General features: G+C 37.0%; 1 protein-coding gene across 2 annotated transcripts in view; it reads left to right on the top strand.

The window, feature by feature from the left end:
- Positions 1–21,922, top strand: part of ATAD1 (ATPase family AAA domain containing 1) — a 63,971-nt gene that overhangs the window by 26,646 nt on the left and 15,403 nt on the right. For both annotated transcript variants that reach the window (XM_070780437.1, XM_019952806.2), the window contains exons 2-6: positions 84–258; positions 10,819–10,917; positions 12,733–12,853; positions 14,686–14,886; positions 19,478–19,584. In XM_070780437.1, the coding sequence (XP_070636538.1) occupies positions 97–258; positions 10,819–10,917; positions 12,733–12,853; positions 14,686–14,886; positions 19,478–19,584 (690 nt within the window). In that variant the 5' untranslated portion in view covers positions 84–96. The remainder of the gene's footprint in view (positions 1–83; positions 259–10,818; positions 10,918–12,732; positions 12,854–14,685; positions 14,887–19,477; positions 19,585–21,922) is intronic.

Here is a 21,922-nt window from a genome sequence, read left to right as displayed (position 1 = left end):
TTGTTTAGTTTATGCTACCTATCAGTCTCCCAATTTTAATGAGTCTAGTTATTATCTACTGACATTTCTATTTGTTTTTTAAGGTTAACAATCAAGATGGTACATGCTGAAACCTTTTCTCGTCCCTTGAGTCGGAATGAAGTTGTTGGTTTAATTTTCCGTTTGACAATATTTGGTGCAGTAACATACTTTACAATTAAATGGATGGTAGATGCAATTGATCCAACCAGAAAGCAAAAAGTAGAAGCCCAGAAACAGGTATGATTAAAATGTTTGAGGATCATTTTTCTTGTAGCTAACAAATACTTTTTCATAAAACTGAGGATATAGTAGAATTATAAATTAATGAAAAATTCTATAAGACCCATGTGGAAATGTTTTTATATAATATTTAATTTCATTATTCCTAAAAAGGTATTTTTTTTGTTAAATCCTTTTCAGCTGTGTAGGCAACTTAGGAGAAAAAGTGAAGAATAAAAATATTATAGTATTTTTAATGAATATCCTAGTTAGAATAATTTTTCAGCTTATAAATGAAGGAATCTAGGTAACATTTTCAACACACTAAACAAAAAAATTTATCTTCAGTAATGGTATACATTTTACTTTGTGTAACATGTGAAATGTTCCTGTTTTATAAATTAATATCATATTTTAGACTCCACATATAAGTGATATCATATGATATTTGTCTTTCTCTGATTTATTTCACTTAGTACCATAATCTGTGGGTTCATCCATGTTGCTACAAATGGCATTATTTCATTCTTTTTTTATGGCTGAGGAGTAGTCCATTGTTAAGAATGTACTCCACCCATCTTCTTTATGCATTCATCTGTCCAAGGACTTTCAGGTTGCTTCCAGGTCTTGGCTGTTGTAAATAGTGCTGCTGTGAACATTGGGGTGCATGTATCTTTTGAATCATAGTTTTCTCCTGATACATCCCCAGAACTGGGCTTGCTGGATCCTATGATAATTCTGTTCTCGGTTTTTTAAGGAACCTCCATACTGTCCTCCATAGTGGTTGCACAGTTCCACCAACGGTGTTGGAAGGTTCCCTTTTCTCCACACCCTCTCCAACATTTACTATTTGTAGACTTTTTAGATGATGACCATTCTGACTGGTGTGAAGTGATACCTCATTGTAGTTTTGATTTGCATTTCTTTAATAATTAGCAGTGTTGAATGTCCTTTCATCTGCTTATTGGCCATCTGTGTGTCTTTGAAGGAATGTCTATTTAGGACTTCTGTGTATTTTTGGATTGGATTGTTTGGTTTTTGTTGTTGTTACTGAATCACATAAGCTGTTTGTATATTTTAGAAATTAGGCCCTTGTCAGTAGCATTGTTTGCAAATATTTTCTCCCAGTCCATAAGTTGTCTTTTCATTTTGTTTATGGTTTCCTTTGGTATGCAGACGCTTGTAAGTTTGACTGTAGAAGTCGTGTCTGACTCTCTGCAACCCCACAGACTGTATAGTCCATAGAATTCTCCAGGCCAGAATACTGGAGTGGGTAGCCGTTCCCTTCTCCAGGGTATCTTCCCAACCCAGGGATCAAACCCAGGTTTCCCGTATAGCAGGCGGATTCTTTACCAGCTGAACCACAAGGGAAGCCCAAGAATACTGGACTGGGTAGCCTATCCCTTCTCCAGCAGACCTTCCCGACCCAGAAATCAAACTGGAGTCTCCTACATTGCAGGGAGATTCTTTACCAACTGAGCTATCAAGGAAACCCTGATAAGTTTGACTAGGTCCCATTTATTTCCTTAGAAAACGTTGCTATTATTTATGTCAGAGAATGTTTTGCCTATGCTTTCTTCTAGGCGTTTTATGGTATCATGTCTCGTATTTAGGTCTTCAAGCCATTTTAAGTTTATTTTTTGTATGGTGTGAACATCTTTTCTAACTTGATTGATCTACATGCAGCTGTCTAGCTTTCTCAACACCACTTGCCAAAGAGACTATTTTTTTCTCCATCATATATTAAAGATTTTAGGTGATGTTCATAGCAATGTTTTATGAATAATTCACCTTACTGTAGCATATAACAGGAATTAGAATCAGTGTCAACTTAAAAAAGATGTACTATAAGAGTTGTGAGTTAAGTTTTATTGGGGGCAGAATGAGGACTACAGGCCAGCAGACAGCACCTCAGATAGCTCTGAGAAAGTGCTCCAAAGAGGTGGGGACAAGGTCAGTGTTCGTGATTTTGGTGAAGGGAGAGTTCATGCAATCAAGCACTTATCTTACAAAAAGATTTTCTGCTGGTCACAAGGAGCTGATGTCTAAATTACTAGGGTTGTGCTAAACGATTGCGATGGAAGTTATTGAATAGCTAGGTCATTTCCAAATAAAATAAAGATTCAGAAAGGAGAAGGCTGTAGCTGCCGCTACTGCATGTGTTATAACCCCTGCATTCGTAGCTGCTCCCACAACCACATCAGCACAGGAAATACCAGAGGCAGAGCCAGAGCCTAAAAAGGAGCCTGAAAGTGAGGCTAAAGATAACCTTGATGACTTAGAAAAGCACCTGGTGAAAAGGCCCTGCGATCAATGCGGAAGGCTCCAGTGTCCCCACAGTCTTAGGTGGAAATGCTTGTTATAATGTAAATTTTATTTGGTTTGTATGCAATTCAGTTTCAAAATTGCTAAAAATTTTTTGAGCTTTAGACTATAACATATGTTGTAATAATTGCTAGGTTGAAGTTCCCCACGTGAAAAAGAAAAGGGCATGGATATACATGGGTATACACGGCAAAAGACGTCCACAGTATATTAGTGAGATGCTTTCATTGACAGTGGACATAAGTTTGTTTAGAGTGAAATATTTTAAGTCAAAAAAGAAAAATCCCCTTTTTAAAAAAGGGGGTTTAAATATTGTTGCCATTCTTATGGTTCATTTAAATACCCCTGGCTATCCCCAGAGGTTTTTCTTTCCACTTTTTTCTTTTTTTCCTTTTTCTCATTTGAGTCTTAGCACCCACTTATGATGCTTTCAACCTTGTATGGTTTGCAAGCTTTCCCAGAACTACTGTTGAACTACCACAAAAGTGTAAATGAATATTTTAATGCCACAATCTTTCCTGTTGCCTGTGGAGTCTCTGCTGAAATGAATCAGGATTCTAGCTCTGAGACAGAAAATGAAAGCATGTTGTTTGCCAGGACACTGTAGGTTTATATAAATGTGTAACAAGTTGGTTTGGAACACTGGAATTTCATTCTTTTCTCTTTTTTTGTAAAGGCAGTTAACTAGTCTCAGGAAGGATCCTTCAGTTATATAAAATTTTGTTTTATGGAAAAAAAATAAGATTCAGAAATATGAATTACTGAACACTTTCTCTTACAAAGAAACTAGAGATTTTGGACTACAGATAAATAATGTTCAGTGCCATCCTGAGATGTCCTCTATAAGAAAGCAATTGTTTTTAGAAATGATCACTGGTATTTATGTTTGCCAATCTACAGAATACTAATATAAAGGACAGTTAGTTCATGATTGTTTAGGAAAGTGTGATGTGATTTTCTATTAAAGAAGGTACGAGGAATGGGATTGATTTTGTTAAGGGGACAGGAAATATGTCTTATTTACCTGGGGAGGTGGATGGGTAGAAGGGGCCACTGCTGGTACCAAGGCTCTGTTTCTCAGAGAGTTCAGGCAAAGGAAGGAAGTCCACCCTGGGTCTTTTCATCAGTCACCATAACTGTCAACTTAAAAGGTGCACAACGTGAGAGTTGCCAGTTAAGTTTTATCTGGGACAAAATGAGGACTGCAGCCTAGGAGACAGCACCTCAGATACCTCTGAGAAACTGCTGTTTATAAAGGTTGAGGGTGGTCAATATACATGATTTTGGTGCAGGAGTGTTCATGCAGTCAAGCACTTTTTGTACAAAAAGGTTTTCCTACTGGTTCCAAGGAGGTGATGTCACCGTGAGGGGACTTACTTAGTGCTTTTCTAAATATGAGGAGATCCAAGAATCAGTTCAGGTCAGTTCAGTTGCTCAGTTGTGTTGGACTCTTTGTGACCCCATGGACTGCAGCACACCAGGCTTCCCTGTCCATCACCAACTCCTGGAGCTTGCTCAAACTCATGTCCATCGAGTTGGTGATACCATCCAACCATCTCATCCTCTTTCATCCCCTTCTCCTGCCTTGAATCTTTCCCAGCATCAGGGTCTATTCCAAGGAGTCAGTTCTTCGCATCAGATGGCCAAAGTACTGGAGTTTCAGCTTCAGCATCATTCCTTCCGAAGAAATCCCAGGACTGATCTCCTTCAGAATGGACTGGTTGGATCTCCTTGCAGTCCAAGGGACTCTCAAGAGTCCTCTCCAACACCACAGGTCAAAAGTATCAATTCTTTGGCACCTCAGCTTTCTTTATGGTCCAGTTCTCACATCCATACATGACAACTGGAAAAACCAAAGCTTTGACTAGATGGACCTTTGTTGGCAAAGTAATGTCTCTGCTTTTTAATATGCTGTCTAGGTTGGTCATAACTTTTCTTCCAAGGAGCACGTGTCTTAATTTCATGGCTGCAGTCAGCATCTGCAGTGATTTTGGAGCCCAAGAAGATATCAGTTCCTGAAAGTAACTGTCTGAAGACCTGTTCCAGCAGTTTCTCTGGAGCACAAAATGCTTCATTCTCAACCCTAGATTCCCTACAGGGCATGTCGAAGGTCAACAGCTATGGCAGCACAGGATTCAGTGCTCTCAAGGACAGAAGGCAAATGCCCTTGGCAAGTGCCAATATGTCACTGACAAAGGAAACTAGAACCAAGATATGTTGGTTACAGACAAGTAATGCTGGCAGAGACCTAGAATAAAGGAGTGACAGAAGGAGTGGAGTGGGTAAAGTAGGTAAACGTTCAGAGGAGTTCGTGATGACGAGAAAAGGGACAGGTGAAATGAGGTTTGTCTGGAATCCTCAGACTCATAGTGTCTTTTATAGAGTTTTAGAATCTGTAGATGGGGCAAGTACTTGAGAAGATGACGTTTGATTTGGGCATATTGAGATTGTGTTGGTGGTAGGAATCCAAGGGAAAACATTCATGGAGTTGTTGAATTGTAGGTCTAAATGGCAGGGGCAGGATCAGTCTTTGTGTTAGTCACTCAGTTGTGTCCAACTCTTTGTGATCCCTTGGACTATAGTACACAAGGATCCTCTGTCCATGGGATTCTCCAGGCAAGAATACTGGAGTAGTTGCCATTTCCTTCCTGCTCCAGAGAATCTTCCTGAACCAGGGACCGAATCCGGGTCTCCCACCTTGCAGGCAGACTCTTTGCCACCTGAACCACCAGGGAAGCCAAAAAGAAAATGAAAGTTGCTCAGTTGTGTCTGACTCTTTGCCGCCCCATGGACTGTAGCCTGCCAGGCTCCTCTGTCCATGGAATTCTCCAGCAAGAATACTGGAATGGGTAGTTATTCCTTTCTCCAGGGGAACTTCCCAACCCAGGGATCGGACCCAGGTCTCCCACATTGCAGCAGATTCTTTATTGTCTGAGCCACCAGAGAATCCCAACAGTCTTTGGAGATTGCTTATCAGATGCCCTTAAGTAATTGGACTCATTAGAGCAGTGAGTCTTGGTAAGATAAGGTAGGCCCCTGAGCTGTTGGTGTATTGTTGTTGTTGAGTCCCTAAGTTGTGTCCTACTCTTTGTGACCCCATGGACTGTAGCACACATGGCTTCACTGTCATTTCTAAAGTTTATTCAGATTCATGTCCATTGAGTTAGTGATGCTATCTAACTGTCTCATCCTTTGCCGCCCGCTTCTTTTACCTTTGATCTTTCCCAGCATCAGGATCTTTTTCAGTGAGTCGGCTCTTTGCATCAGGTGACTGTAGTATTGGAGCTTCAGCTTCAGTATAGTCCTTCCAATGAATATTCAGGGTTGATTTCCTTTAGGATTGACTGGTTTGATATCCTTGCTGTCTGAGGGATTCTCAACAGTTTTCTCAAGCACCACAGTTTGAAAGCATCAATTCTTTAGCTCTCAGCCTTCTTTAGAGTCCAATTCTTACATCTGTACATGACTACTGGAAAAACCATACCTTTGACAATACATACGGATCTTTGTCAGCAAAGTGATGTCTCTGCTTCTTAATACACTGTCTAGGTTTGTCATAGCTTTCCTTCCGAGGAGCAGGTGTCTTAATTTCATCACTGCGGTCACCATTAGTGATTTTGGAGCCCAAGAAAAGAAAATCTGTCACTGGTTCCACTTTTTGCCCTTATATTTGCCACCAAGTGATGGGACTGGATGCCATGATCTTAGTTTTTTTAATGTTGAGTTTAAAGCCATCTTTTTCACTTTCTTTTTTCACCCTCATCAAGAAGCTCTTTAGTTCCTCTTGGCTTTCTGCCATTAGAGTAATATCATCTGCATATATGATGATGTTATTTCTTCTGGCAGTCTTGATTTCAGCTTGTGATTCATCCAGCCCAACATTTCACATGATATACTCTGCATATAAGTTAAATAAGCAGGGTGCCAATACAGCCTTGTCTTATTGGTTTCCCAGTTCTGAACCAGCCCGTTTTTCCATTTCTGGTTATAGCTGTTGCTTCTTGATCTGTATACAGGTTTCTCAGGAGGCAGGGAAGGTGATATGTTATTCCCGTCTCTTTAAGAATTTTCCACAGTAAAATTTGAGGGTTTTTTTAACCAAATTACTCTTACACTTTGCTTCTTCAACCATTAGGATTTATACATTGAAATATCTGTTGAGCATATGTAATATGTCACTACAGTAGATACTAGTGACAGGGAGGTCTCTAGAGGAGATGTTATATAATATAAATAATAGGCTGAAGAGTAAACCTTCATTTAGGGGATAGGAAGATGGTGCACACCAAGTGGAGAATGAATAGGTCAGTATGGTAAGTACCTGGACTGACCTTCCTGCTGAAAATAACTAAACAATCTACATATTTTAAATGATATAAAGGCATTCATGAGCTTGCAAGAAAGTAAAATATGCAGATAAAAAACGTAAAGCAAAAATTCAGAAAGGTAAATTGAGTTTCATGGCTAACTTTTACAGTTGGTGGAATTTGCTAAACCTACATAATTTGAGCTTCTGCTTTTATGATCCAGAGGAGGTCAGAGTACAAAGCATAGTACCAATCCAAGATGTAGAGAGTCCCAGAGATGATATTCCCATCAAGGCCTCAAACATGATATTCTTTGACCCCCAAAGACTGTATGTATTTAACTAAAGACAAAGCTGTAGTTATGGTTTAGAAAAAGAAATTTAAGTTGTATTTAACATAAGTTGAAAAATGCACATAAAGCATCAAGAAAGCTGATTGAACAAAAATTAACTTTAAGGTAAAAATATTAATTGAGAAAATGAGGTTCCCTACAGGATGATTAAAAATTCAATTCACCAAGAAATATAACATTTCTATATTATGTGCATCTATTAATGTAGCATTAAAATACATAAAGCAAAAATATATGGAATTACAGAGAGAAATAACATATTCATCATCGTGGTGGAAGGTTTTAAACATTTCTTTCAGTAATTGGTAGATGAAACATTTTTAGAGAATGTAGATTTAAACAAATAATAAGCTTTATCTGTGCCTGTATGTTGTACATTGTACCCAAAACAAATGTTAAGTGCATCTCCCAAGCATGCTTATAAGATTTGTGACATTAAACCAAATGCTGGTTTATAAAGCAAAATCCGAAGTTTCATTTTACTGGTAGCATATTTATTACAGGGCTTCCCCTGATGGCTCAGTGGGTAAAGAGTCTGCCTGCAATGCAAGAGACACAGGAGACACGGGTTCAATCCTTGGGTCAGGAATATCCCCTGGAGTAGGAAATGGCAAGCCACTTAAGTATTCTTGCCTGGAAAATTCCATGGACAGCGGAGCCCGGCGGCTTACAGTCCATGAGGTTGCAAAGAGTCAGACACGACTGAGCGACAAAGCACACACACACACTGGCTGTACTGCAGTACACTAAGATCATTAGGTCTATCCAATAAGTTTGGGGAGTAGGGGACGTTTCTAAATAACTCTTAGATAAAAGAACACATAGAAATGATATTGTAATTTAGTTAAACTTAAAGTATTAGGTAGTATTTAGGGAGAATATGGGGCTTCCCTGGTAACTCAGCTGGTAAAGAATCCGGCTGTAATGAAGGAGACCCGGTTCCATTCCTAGGTCAGGAATATCCTCTGGAGAAGGGATAGGCTACCCACTCCAATATTCTTGGGCTTCCCTGGTGGCTCAGTCGGTAAAGAATTTGCCTGCAATGTGAGAGACCTGTGTTCGATCCCTGGGATGGAAAGATATCCTGGGAAAGGGCATGGCAACCCACTCCAGTATTAGGCCTGGAGAATGCCATGGACAGGAGTCTGGCGGGCTAGTCAAAGTGTTGGGCACAACTGAGCAACTAAGCACAGCACAGGCAGAATTTATGCTCTTAAGTATTTTTATTAGAAAAGAAGGTAGAAAATGGATTAAGTATCCAACTTGGGCTGAGGAAAATGTTTTTAACAAAGTAAACCCATGGATAGTGAACAAATGGAGATAATAAAGATAGGATGAATGAGTAAAAAGTAGAATAATGAGACAATGAATAGAAATATAGAAAATGAATATATAATAGAAAAACTCAGTACTACAGAAAGTTGGTTATTTGAAAAGACTGATAAAATTGACACTTTTGTAAGACCAATCAAGAAAAAAATGAAGCTACCAATAACTAAGAATGATAAAAGACAATGCAGTGGCAGATGCTGTAGGCACTAAAAACTAAGACAGTTAATAATTATATCAGTAAATTTGAAAACCTAAATGACATAGACAAACTTAGAAAATTGTGAATTACCATAGCTGACTTAGGAATTAGAATACATATTAGAATTAGAATAGTTCCATAACTATGAAATAAATCGATATTGGAAAAATATTTCCATTAAGAAAACTACAAGCTCGTAGAATTCTACTGGCAAATTCTAGCAAGATTTAAGAAACAATAATAACAATTTTATATGAACTTTTCTAGAGAGTAGGAAAAAAGGAAACACCAAACCTTTCTATGAGGGTAGCGTAACAACAATTCCAAAACTTTAAAATGAATGTAAAAATTTTAAATGAAATATTAGCACCTAAGTTGTGATTGCCAAAGGTATTTTCAGACATTGCTAAATGTCCCCAGGGGATACAAAGTCACCCCTGATTGAGAACCACTGTTTCAGAGCATGGCCTAAAAAGAACACATATGGAATGGCTTCACATTTATAGAAGTACAGTGAAAAAGAAGAGTTAAATGCTGTTATAGGTGCAGAAAATAGGATACCTTTTACAGCTGACACATTTGAAGTCAGTGAAAGAGAAGTTATTTGTAAGAAAGAGAAGAATCTGGAAAAGGCTGCTTTATCCATTAATACAGTAAATTTATAGAGGGTGGCTAATGAGGAAAAATGATGTGGTTCATAGCACTTTTTAAAAAATGCCATAATACTATGATATGATCAACACACATCCTAATCCTGTGGCTAATCTATAACCATGCTATGTGATATGAATATTTTTAAGAGTAGCAATATTGCTGACAAATAGCAAGATTATATGTAATCAGAAGTGTTCTAGGAAAATGTAACAGCAAAAGTCTAAGTAAATGTGATTTATCAGGGCACCTTCACTTCTAAAAAGATTCACTTAATTGAAATGTGAATATGTTGTCTCTAGTGGCCACAAACTCTAATCTTATAATTGAGGAAACCAAAATAATATATGTGATGGTTAGAATATAGGCTCAAGTTGGGACTGCCTGGATTCACATGTTGTCTATTCCATTTGCTAACTTAAACTAAGACAGATAACTTAGTCTGACCTAAGCTTCAGTTGCTTTTTCTGTTTTGGGGAAAAATTGTACCTACCTCATAGGATCTCTCTGAGAATTCAGTGAGTTAATCCATCTAGAGTGTTTTGGCATGATGTATGGCACATTCAGTAAATGTTTATCCTTATCCTTATTTTAATTGAAAGCTTTGTTGCTTTACTAGAGCTTACAATTTAAGGCTGGTTTTGTCCAGCTCTAAAAATATGTGAAAGTGAAAGTGTTAGTTGCTCAGTCTTGTGGGACTCTTCACGGCTCCATGAACTGTAGCCTGCCAGGTGGCTCTGTCCCTGAAATTTTCCAGACAAGAATACCAGAGTGGGTTGCCATTCCCTTCTCCAAAAAATACGTGCAAGCATACTCCTACTTCAAAATTACTTTTATTGTCTCTGGTTGCCTAGCCTCAAGAATTGACTTTAACTAAAAAGGGTAGCATCAGAGAACAATCTGAAATTAGGTAGGTCAGAACACCTGTTGTAGATATATAGGTAATTTCAGGAAAGTTAGACACCTGTTTTCAGATACTCTACAAATTTAAGGAAAGAAACTTCAGTTGTCCATTTCTTAATATCCTGAACTCCTTGATCTTTCGTCTTAAGGCTTCATCTGCATCTGTCATAATAATCCTCCTAGGAAAGAGAAATCTGATTGGACCTTAGAGTCTCATTGTAGCACTGAGAGGCTGTGTATTATATTTCTTCAGTCATGTGCTCTATTTTCTCATTTCCCAAGATCTGAGTTAAATTGCCCTGGTTTCTGTAGAGTCGCCTTTCAAGTCTTTTTCTTTTTTTTTTTAAACCTAAGGACTTAACAATGGGGAAGGATGAAATCCTTTGGTGTAGAATATCTGGAAAATCTTGCATGTCTATTCATTGCTCTGTAGACTTCACAGATACATGTTATGAAGTGCTAGTGTCTAAATATCAAACTAAAGGAGGTTGCTTGTTTTTTCTTTCTAGGCAGAAAAATTAATGAAACAAATTGGTGTGAAAAATGTGAAGCTTTCAGAATATGAAATGAGTATTGCTGCTCATCTAGTAGACCCTCTTAACATGCATGTATGTATCCTTAATCTTTTTTTTTTTTTTGTCTTAACGTTTTCTATCAAGAGTCCCAAAGACCGTGACTAGGTTTAATGATTCTCTAGGAGGAATCACAGAATTCAGTGCAGTCATATTTATGAATATAAAATACTACAGCAGAAGGATATAAGACAAAATCAGCAAAGAAAGAGGGGACATGTAGAGAAGTCTGTAAGAAATCAGACAAGCTTCCAGGAGTTCTCCCAATGAAGTCACACAGAATGCACTTAATTCTTTCATCAGAAGGTTGTGAGAACGCATATCAAATGCTTTCTGTGAAAGAAGCTCATTAGAGACTTAGGGCCCAGAGTTTTAATTGGAATTGGTCCCATTTCCCTAACATGTATCAAAATTCTAGACTCTCATAAGGAAAATAGATGTCCACCATAAACATATTGTTTACACAGTTTAGACACAGCAAGCTGTTCTTATCTGGAGAATGGAGGAAGCTCCTGAAGTCTTTAATCTCCCATACCTCAGCCAAGGGCTAGCTGTGCATGCAGGCCTCTCTAAGGATACTAGTCTCAGGCCCACTTGTAGTAACCTTTTTAGCACACATTTGTTTAGTTAAGCTTGTACTTTCATATATTCACCTTTGTGGCATGTAAAATTACTGCTGTAAGTTGATGTTTGACTTGGAGTTGAAATCTAAATTTTTATGATCTAAAGCACAAGATTCTGAATCCCAGTTTTTCCATTTATGGCCTTGGCAAATTATTTCCTCTTTGGAGTTTCAATTTCCTCATAAGTAATCCAGGGACAATGTAATATCTGCTCTTTTTACTTCTAAAGGATTATTTTGAGCATCAGATTAATGTAATTTATAAATTCTGAAATCCTAGGTGAATATTTTGTAACATAGGTATAAATAAGTAAATAGAATGAAATATGATACGCTTATCTCCAAATTTAGGAAATACAAATGTACAGGGTCTATTAATATCTTTGTGCACAGAGACATACATGCCCTTCCAGAATTAATCCTCCATTTGAAATGAGGATCCTTTGTTATAGTTACAATGAAAATAAGCGATGATTTTTTTCAGTTCTGGCTATGATTGGTGGAGAATAAATAAATCTGTTGTAAACATTGCTTTTGACCAGCCCCACTTCCAGCCCCTTTACTCTTCTAAATCAAATCTAGGTTGTTTTTGTTTGTTTTTCAGATATTTTTCAGTTAGTTTGTTGACTGCCCACCCCCAACTCCCTCCAATTTTTTTTTTTTTTTTAAAGCTGAGTCAGAAGGCTTTAAAATACACAAGGTGTATCTATTTTGAACACATATATCCCCTGTTACTCTTTATAAATATAGAAATTTTGACACAGTTTCCTTTTGATCAGTAAAGTTGGAAAGCCCAGTTTGGTGGGTTTAGGCCTTGTTTCTAAACTCCTTCCTGTTATGTTTGACGGCATCATGTATGAATTAGGCACACTCCTGGTGAGCTCTTCCTATTAGATAGTGCTAAATTATCTGTCTCAGCTAGCTCTCAATCGTCTTGGCATGGAATATTTCCTCCTCTTAATAGAATGACTTCAGCTTATTAGATCCCTGCCAGACCTAGTGCTTTTTTTGTTTAAATAATAGGTAGTTGACTATTAAATTGCTTTTTTGCAGCTCACGGTAGTTGAATAATTTCAGTGTTGCTTAAGAATACTTACATTAATATATCATTTTAAACTTATTATTTAGGTATAATCAAGTCTTATCATTTGGGATTTTTTTGTTTGTTTTTTTACTTCAGTGAATATACATTAGTGGTAAAATTTCATGCTGACTTTACCTTTTACCAGGTTACTTGGAGTGATATAGCAGGTTTGGATGATGTCATTACAGATCTGAAAGACACAGTCATCTTACCTATCAAAAAGAAGCATTTGTTTGAAAATTCCAGGCTTCTACAGCCTCCAAAAGGTATGTTAAAAGTTTATATTTGTGAAAACATTAAAAATCTGGAGAACACAGAAACTTTCTGCCTTTATAGAACTGACGTTTTTGAAGTTGGATTTTTAAGAGATTGCTGAGATCCAGTGAATGATTTTATAAATAATAATTTTAAGATAATTGCTCATTCTTCAGCTTACCAAATTTGGATAATTTTCCCCCTGTATAGATATTACATGTTATAATAATCCCTTTATTTCAAATTCATATTTATTACAAGAAAATGAAATTAGGGAAATCAGTGATAAAAAAGATTCAAAGTAAAAATATGGGTCTTTGTCAAAAAGAAGATAAGACTTCTTTTTTGTTTTTTCACTATACTAGTGATTTTTTTTTCCCTTTTGGTATTTCTGTTTACTTTTAGATTACAGTAGTGTTTTTTGTTTGTTTTTGTTTTTGTTTTTTTAGAAGGAATAGTGAATGGATGAACTAGAAATTAAGGAATTAAATGTTACTTATTTTTAAGGGGAATATTTTAATATTCCTAGTTAGTAATAACTGAAGAAGCCTTGTAACTCAAGAATCGACAGTATTTATAAATGCATCCTTAAATGCAGTACTTCTATTATTAATCATTCACATATTGATCATGTTTAAGGTTTATTGAAGGCAATTCAAATGTAGCTTTCTTGATAATTGACAGTGAGATCTATAGAGGTGTGTTGCCCTGGCTTTCAGATACAAATTCTGTAGTGTAGCTTATTTATTGCCATCTAGTAGAAGCTTCTCTTTATTATGTTATCAAAGCTAGCGAGGTTGTTAGTCAAGACTGAAATCAAATTATTAGATAAATAACATTTCTCAAAAATGTAGGATCTTTAAAAATATCAAAATAACATGTATAAATTGTAGTTGTTTATAATCTTAACTAATTTTACAGCTGTATCAAAAAGTGCATTAAATTGAAACAAATAGCTGTACATTTTTATGAAGTAGAAAAGTTTTGTTTCTGGTAAATAGAGGATGACAGTTATAAAAAAATCGCATACTTTTTCATTAACTAAAACCACAAATCTGTTTTTTATGTATTTCTTTTTTTTTCTGAAACAGCAAAACTGCTTTTTTTTCCCCTAACAAAATGCATTTAGTTTATTGTGATTAAGAGAATGTTTTCCCCAAAGAAAATTTCAAATGATTTATCTGTGCCCAGATCAAAAGAGTAAGGTAGAAATTGGATTATTAAGTTCTTCCCTACCTTCTTGCAGATTGTTTATAGTATGAAGAATGAACTTTTGTGAATTTTTATGTCTCAGTTTCACAATGCTAATGAATGTAGGAAATTTTCGCATCAGTGATTTTTATTTTAGGCTAGGTAATTGGGTGACTTAACCAACTGGACTTGGTTTAAAATCCCAATTAGCATAGCAGATGCCAAATTATGAGGGGTACTTTAACAGCCTTTTGTAAATCTGGTTTTTATTTAAATGCATCATCTGAAACTAAGGGTGGTTCCAAATTTTTCTAAGTTACATAAGTATTTCCTTATTATGTGATCTAAAGCAGCAGTCCCCAACCTTTTTGGCACCAGGGACCAGTTTAGTGGAAGATCGTACTCCTGAACTGGACTGTTTGATGAAGGGAGGAAGCAGGAGGGTGCTGTAACCCCAAGTAGATGTCAGCACTGACACAAACTTAGGATGTGGCACCTTCCTTTCTACTATGAGAAAAGATTAATAAAAATAGAAATGAATATTATGGAGCATTTTAGTATGAACAGAATTAATATTATGTTGATTATCCCATAAACTAGCAAATCTCATTATCTTAAAGAGATAATAATAAAATAACATGTTAATTTCCAGGTGTGCTTCTCTATGGGCCTCCAGGCTGTGGTAAAACGTTGATTGCCAAGGCCACAGCCAAAGAAGCAGGCTGTCGATTTATTAACCTTCAGCCTTCAACACTGACGGATAAGTGGTATGGGGAATCTCAGAAACTGGCTGCTGCTGTGTTCTCCCTTGCCATAAAGCTACAGCCTTCCATCATCTTTATAGATGAAATAGGTATGCTGTTTTCTAAACAGTGTGCAGTGGACTTGCATGTACATGTTTCCTTCTGCTTATATGTTTGTCCAGGGTAGGCACCTAGAAGTTGAACCAGCAGATTGTGTGATATGTCCATCTTCAACTTCATTAAGATCACTAGTGTTAATTACTATGTTACACCAGTTCTTCAAAGTGGTTATACCCATTTTCACTCTCATCAGTAAATAGTTTGTTTCCTTACATACTCCTCCCCAAAACTTCTCTTTTCAGGCAGTAACGTTAATTTATGTCAATTTAAAGAGCAAGAATCATCTCATTGTTTTGTGTTTGCTGCTTACTGGTATGTTTGTGCATCTTTTAGCAAGTTGATTAGCGATTTAGGTTTCCTTATGTGTAAATTGCCAGTTTTTCTTTGGGATTATTTGTGTTTTTCTTAGTAATTCTTTGATAATGTTTTAATATGATTACAAATATTTTCTAGACTGGCTTGTCTTTTCACTTTATGATAGTTTCTTTTATGAATATTTAAATGTAGTTTCGTTTGTGAGTCTTTTTCTTTTATGATTTATATTTTGTGTGTCTGGTTTACAAATCCCTCACTACCTCCTTAAATGCTCTTGTTTTTAAAATATATAATGTGAAGTAAGAATCTAGTTTAATTCCTTGCCATATGGACTGTCAACATAAATAGATCATCTTTCTCTGTCGTGACTTTTATATTAGTGAACTTTTCTCTATTTAACATTTTATGGATCATCTACATTTTCGTTACAGTAAGTTAAATAAAGCTACATTAGTTAAAACTGGCTTGGAATTAATTTTACTATTATATGTAATATAATAAGCTGTATAGAATTATACATAGAGAAAGATAGGTATAGATAGAAGTATTTTGGTTACATGTTTGCCTTGTATATCTTACCAATTTATTCCTTTTTTTTTTTTTTTGGATTTTTGCTTTAAATTTTGCATGAGAACATATTGCTAAATTTTTAAAATATTTAATATGAGACTCTTTTATAAAGGAGTAGGGTCAGTTTGCTTTTATTTTGATAGCTGACAGATTTATTTTTACCACTTAACTGTGTGCCTTTTATTTACCAATCTAGTGGACTTTTGTGCTTTTTCTTTTTATTCCCTTTCCCCTGTTGTAGTAGCCTTCCCCTTCTCCAAGGGATTGTCCTATCCCAGGGATCAAACCCAGGTCTCCTGCATCACGGCAGATTCTTTACTATCTGAGCCACCAGGGAAGACCCTTAGCATAGCTACTCATCTTAAAAGTCTAAGCTAATTATTTCTCCCCTCTTACCAGATAAGACAGGGATCTCAGAGCTCTTGAATACCAATCACTCCTCTCATCTCTTACATGTTTCTGATAAGAGTTTCTCTTATTTTTTACTTTCCATGTGAGTTGTTATTTTTATATTGGCATTGCTTGTTTAGAGATCTACTTTGCCACTTTTTTTGTTCACTATTACTTCTTGAACCTGCCTTTTCTGGATTTAATTTCCTTGTTTCTGAAGTAAAAATTCTTTCAGCAGAGATTGTGAGTATAGCAGCTTCTGTCTTTGTGTGAAATGTGTTCATTCTGTGTTTTTATTTTTAAATGATAACAGAATTATATTTCCTTTCAATATTTTAAAGTTAGAAATCCACTGTCTATCATTCTTTTTGTTGCTTTTGAGAAATCTGCTTATGGCCCAATATTTCTTTGTAATTTAATATATATTTTCTGTTACTTGCTATTCAAATTACAAGATTTCTATTATATATATATATGTATGTACACACACACTTGTTCAACTCTTTTCTTAACTTTGAGTCATTTCCATAGTTTTAGCATCTAGGTCTCTACCATATCTCATCAGTTCTAAAACACACTATTTTAGTTTTTTATATTTTAATATCTGAAATTGGGATAGCATGTTATAATTTAATTGGCAGAATTGTTTCCTCTTTTTCAAAAAATAATTTTGTTTATTTATTTTTGGCTGTGCTGGGTCTTCATGGCTGCATGGGCTTTTCTTTAATTGCAGCAAGGCAGAGGCTATTCTCTAATTGTGAGTGCAGGCTTCTCATTGTGGTGGCTTCAGTTGCTGTGAAACAGGGGCTCCAGGGCTCAGGGCTTCAGTAGGTGTGACGCCTGTCCTCAGTAGTCACAGCTCCCAGGCTCTAGAGCGCAGGTTCAACAGTTGGGGCACGTGGGCTTGGCTACTGCACGGCATGTGGATCGAACCCATGTCTCCTGTATTGACACGTGAATTCTTTCCTACTGAGCCACCAGGGAAGCCCTGAGTTTTTTCTTCTTTTAGTATTATAATTTACTTGGCAACATTTTAAAAATTTTTTGATGCATAAAATGATATCAGTCATTGAGTAAGTTATAAAAAGCATTTCTTTGCTTGGCTATATTTAGTCTCATAAGCATTGGGTTTGTATTCTATTAAAAGTGAACTGTAGAAGTTCTATTTTTCAGATTTAGCTGTTTTCACTATAGCTTGCTGTTCTGTTAGAATTTCAGTCCTTTTTATGTCTTCAGAATTTAACGCATACTATTATAATACAGTTTTTTGGATTGTTCTGTTTGAAATTCTACTTGTCCTTTATATTGTTAACTCTTTCACAGTAGTTTGTTTCCATGTGTCATTTCTCACTTTACGTTGCTTTTGACTTGGTTTTGTATGAGAATTCTGTGTTGCCTAAAATGATCCAGAGTTGTTCTGTGTCTTCCACTTAGAGCTTTTAAGATCTAATTTCTTAATATGGATGTTCTTAGACTGAAAGATGGTTCGAATTTAGACTTCAAACCTGAGAGAGAGCCCCTGTGATCTTGGTTTTTTAATTTTTCACGGGCTACATATTTCCCTCCAGAGCCCAGGCACAGAAGAACAAGCTTCCTTAACTCCCTGTAGTGATGAGCAGAATTTTTTTCATGTCTATACTTTCTGTAAGTGTACATCCTTTTGGGCACCTTTTTTTCTACTTCTTAAAATCTCAGATATTAACACTTCTTTTTTTATTTAATTAAAAAATTATTTTTTTAGAACAGTTTCAAGTTTAAAGTGGAGAAGGCAATGGCAACCCACTCCAGTACTCTTGCCTGGAAAAATCCCATGGATGGAGGAGCCTGGTGGGCTACAGTCCATGGGGTCGCTAAGAGTCGGACACGACTGAGCGACTTCATTTTCACTTTTCACTTTCATGCATTGGAGAAGGAAATGGCAACTCACTCCAGTGTTCTTGCCTGGAGAGTCCCAGGGATGGGGGAGCTTGGGGCGCTGCCATCTATGGGGTTGCACAGACTCAGACACGACTGAAACGACTTAGCAGCAGCAAATTTAAAATTGAGCAGACAGTTTCCCTATTATCAATATTTTGTGTTAGTGTGATGTATTTGTTATAATTAATGAAACATTATTATTAATAACTGAAGTCCAGGTTCATTATTCTGTGTTGTACAGTTCCATGGTCCGACAAAAATATAATATCATGTATCTTCCCAATATCGGACAGAATACTTTCACTCACCCTAAAAATCCCCAGTGCTCTACATGTTTATCCCTCTCAAACTCCTCTGTCCGAAACTCCTGGCTACATCTTTTCATATGCTTATTTGCCATCTGTGTGTCTTCTTTGGTAAGATCTTTATCCATATCTTTTGCTCATTTTTTAACTGGGTTATTTTCTTGTTGAATTTTAAAAGAGTCCTTTGTATATTTTGTATACAAGTCTTTTGTCAAATCTGTTTTATAAATATTTTTTTCGTGTTCTCAGGCTTGTCTCCTCTTAAACCATGTCCTCCCCAAAACAGGAAGTTCATTTTGAATAAAATCCAACTTACACTTTTTTCTTGGATGGACTGTGCTTATGGTGTTATATGTAAAAACTCGTTACCAAGCCCAGGGTTTGATTAATGATTTGAGATTATATAATAGAAATAGATGGGGAAACAGTGTCAGACTTTGTTTTGGGGGCCTCCAAAATGACTGCAGATGATGATTGTAGCCATGAAATTAAAAGATGTTTACTCCTTGGAAGGAAAGTTATGAACAACCTAGATAGTATATTGAAAAGCAGAGACATTACTTTGCCAACAAAGGTCCATCTAGTCAAGGCTATGGTTTTTCCAGTGGTCATGTATGGATGTGAGAGTTGGACTGTGAAGAAAGCTGAGCACCAAAGAATTGATGCTTTTGAACTGTGGTGTTGGAGAAGACTCTTGAGAGTCCCTTGGACTGCAAGGAGATCCAACCAGTCCATCCTAAAGGAGATTAGTTGTGGGTGTTCATTGGAATGACTGATGCTGAGGCTGAAACTCCAGTACTTTGGCCACCTCATGCGAAGAGTTGACTCATTTGAAAAGACCCTGATGCTGGGAGGGATTGGGAGCAGGAGGAGAAGGGGACGACAGAGGATGAGATGGCTAGATGACATCACGGACTCAGACATGAGTTTGGGTAAACTCCGGAAGTTGATGATGGACAAGGAGGCCTGACGTGCTGTGATTCATGGGGTTGCAAAGAGTCGGACACGACTGAGCGACTGAACTGAACTGAAAGAATAAATAATTTATTGTTAATTTCTAAGGTTAACGTTTTTTTTCTTCTAGACTCCTTTCTACGAAACCGTTCCAGTTCTGACCATGAAGCTACAGCCATGATGAAAGCTCAGTTTATGAGTCTCTGGGATGGATTGGATACTGATCATAGCTGCCAGGTATTAGAAATCTGCCTTATTTTGTGTTATTGTTGATGGTGGTAGAAAATGTGTCCAGTTGTTTGTTAAGCTTTTTTACAATTTTTTTTCATAAATTATACTTATCCATAAATGGTGAGAATCTGAAAGAGTATGATTTGTTTATGTCTTCATCCATTTTGCTGCTGCTAAGTCGCTTCAGTCGTATCCGACTCTGTGCGACCCCATAGGCCACAGCCCACCAGGCTCCCCTGTCCCTGGGATTCTCCAGGCAAGAACACTGGAGTGGGTTGCCATTTCCTTCTCCAATGCATGAAAGTGAAAAGTGAAAGTGAAGTCGCTCAGTCGTGCCCAACTCTTAGCAACCCCATGGACTGCAGCCTACCAGGCTCCTCCGTCCATGTGATTTTCCAGGCAAGAGTACTGGAGTGGGGTGCTGTTGCCTTTTCCCTCATCCATTGAGGGCTTCATAATTAATAAAATGTTAAAAAAGATTTCCCAAACGCCCAAAACAAATACAACAGAAGAGAGAAAAACCAGGTATTATGTCACAGAAAAGGAAGTGACTAGCTCTGAGTATTCTGTACATTTCTTTTGACTCTTACCCTAAGTCCTTCTAGTCTTTACTCTCAGTTCTTCTGTCACTTAATTTTTTTGTATAATAGTGTAGTAACCCCAAACTCTGTTATCCCTCTCCCACACTTCTCCCTTTTGGTATCCTTAAGTTTGTTTTCTATGTTCTGTCAATCGGTTTCTGTTGCAGATTACACATAGAAGTGACATCATGTGATATTTGTCGTTCTGTCTGAAATACTTCATTTAGTATGATAATCTCTAGATCTGTATTGCTGCAGTTGTCATTATTTTATTCCTTTTTATGGCTGAGTAATAGTCCATTGTATGTATGTACCACATCTTCTTTATCCATTCCTCTGTTGTTGTTAAGTCGCTCAGCCATGTCCGACTCTTTGTGACCCCTTGGATTGTAGCACGCCAGGCTTCCCTGTCTATCACTATCTCCCGAAGTTTGCTCAAACTCATGTCCACTGAGTCAGTGATATTATCTAGCCATCTCTTCCTCTGCTGCCCCCTTCTCCAGTGCTTTCCAACGAATCAGCTCTTTGCATCAAGTGGCCAAAGTGTTGAAGCTTCAACTTCAGCATCAGTCCGCCCAATGAATATTCAGGGTTGATCTCTAGGAATGACTGGTTTGATCTGCTTGCAGTCCAAGGGACTCTCAGGAATCTTCTCCAGCACCATAATTCAAAAGCATCAGTTCTTTGGTGCCCAGCCTTCTTTGTAGTCCAACTCTCACATCCACACGTAACTACTGGAAAAACCATAGCTTTGACTGTCTGGACTTTTGTCGGCAAAGTGATGTCTCTGCTTTTTAATATGTTGTCTAGGTTTGTTATGGCTTTTCTTCCAAGGAGCAAGTGTCTTAATTTCATGGCTGCTATCACTGTCCATAGTGATTTTGGAGCCCAAGAAAAGAAAACTTGTCACTGGTTCCACTTTTTCCCCTTCTATTTGAAATGAAGTCATGCAACCAGGTGCCATGATCATAGTTTTTTGAATGATGAGGTTAAGCCAGCTCCTCTTTCACCCTCATGAAGAGACTCTAGTTCCTCTTTGCTTTTTGCCATTAGAGTGATATTATCTGCATATCTGAGGTTGTTGATGTTTCTCCTGGCAGTCTTGATTCCAGCTTGTGATTCATGCAGCCCGACATTTCACATTATGTACTCTGCATATAATTTAAATATCCATGGTGACAGTGTACAGCCTTGACATACTCCCTTTCCAAGTTTGAATCAGTCTGTTGTTCTCTCATTGGGCATTTAGGTTGCTTCCATGTCTTGGCTATTGTAAATAGTCCTTCTGTGATCATTGGGGTTAATGTATCTTGTGAAATTATGGTTTTCTCCAGATATATGCCCACTAGTGGGATTGCTGGATCATATGTTAGCTCTATTTTTAGTTTTTAAGGAACCTCTGTACTGCTCTCCTTAGTGGCTGCACCGAATTATATTCCCACCAACAGTGTAGGAGCATTCCCTTTTCTGTACACCCTCTCCAGCATTGATTGATTATAGATTTTTTGATGATGGCCATTCTGACCCATGTAAGTGATAGATACCTCATTGTAGTTTTGATTGCCATTTCTTAAATAATTAGCGATCTTGAGCATCTTTTTGTGTGCTTATTGGCCATCGGTATGTCTTCTTTAGAGAAATGTCTACTTAGGTCTTCTGCCCATTTTTTTTATCAGGTTGTTTATTATTTTGATATTAAACTACATAAGCTGTTTGTTTATTTTGGAAATTAATAATTGGGTCCCATGTGTTTATTTTTGTTT

Source organism: Bos indicus, chromosome 26 (assembly GCF_029378745.1).
Source record: "Bos indicus isolate NIAB-ARS_2022 breed Sahiwal x Tharparkar chromosome 26, NIAB-ARS_B.indTharparkar_mat_pri_1.0, whole genome shotgun sequence".
Taxonomy (NCBI): domain Eukaryota; kingdom Metazoa; phylum Chordata; class Mammalia; order Artiodactyla; family Bovidae; genus Bos; species Bos indicus.
Note: the sequence above shows the minus strand (reverse complement) of the source record. Positions and strands in the feature narration are given on the sequence as shown.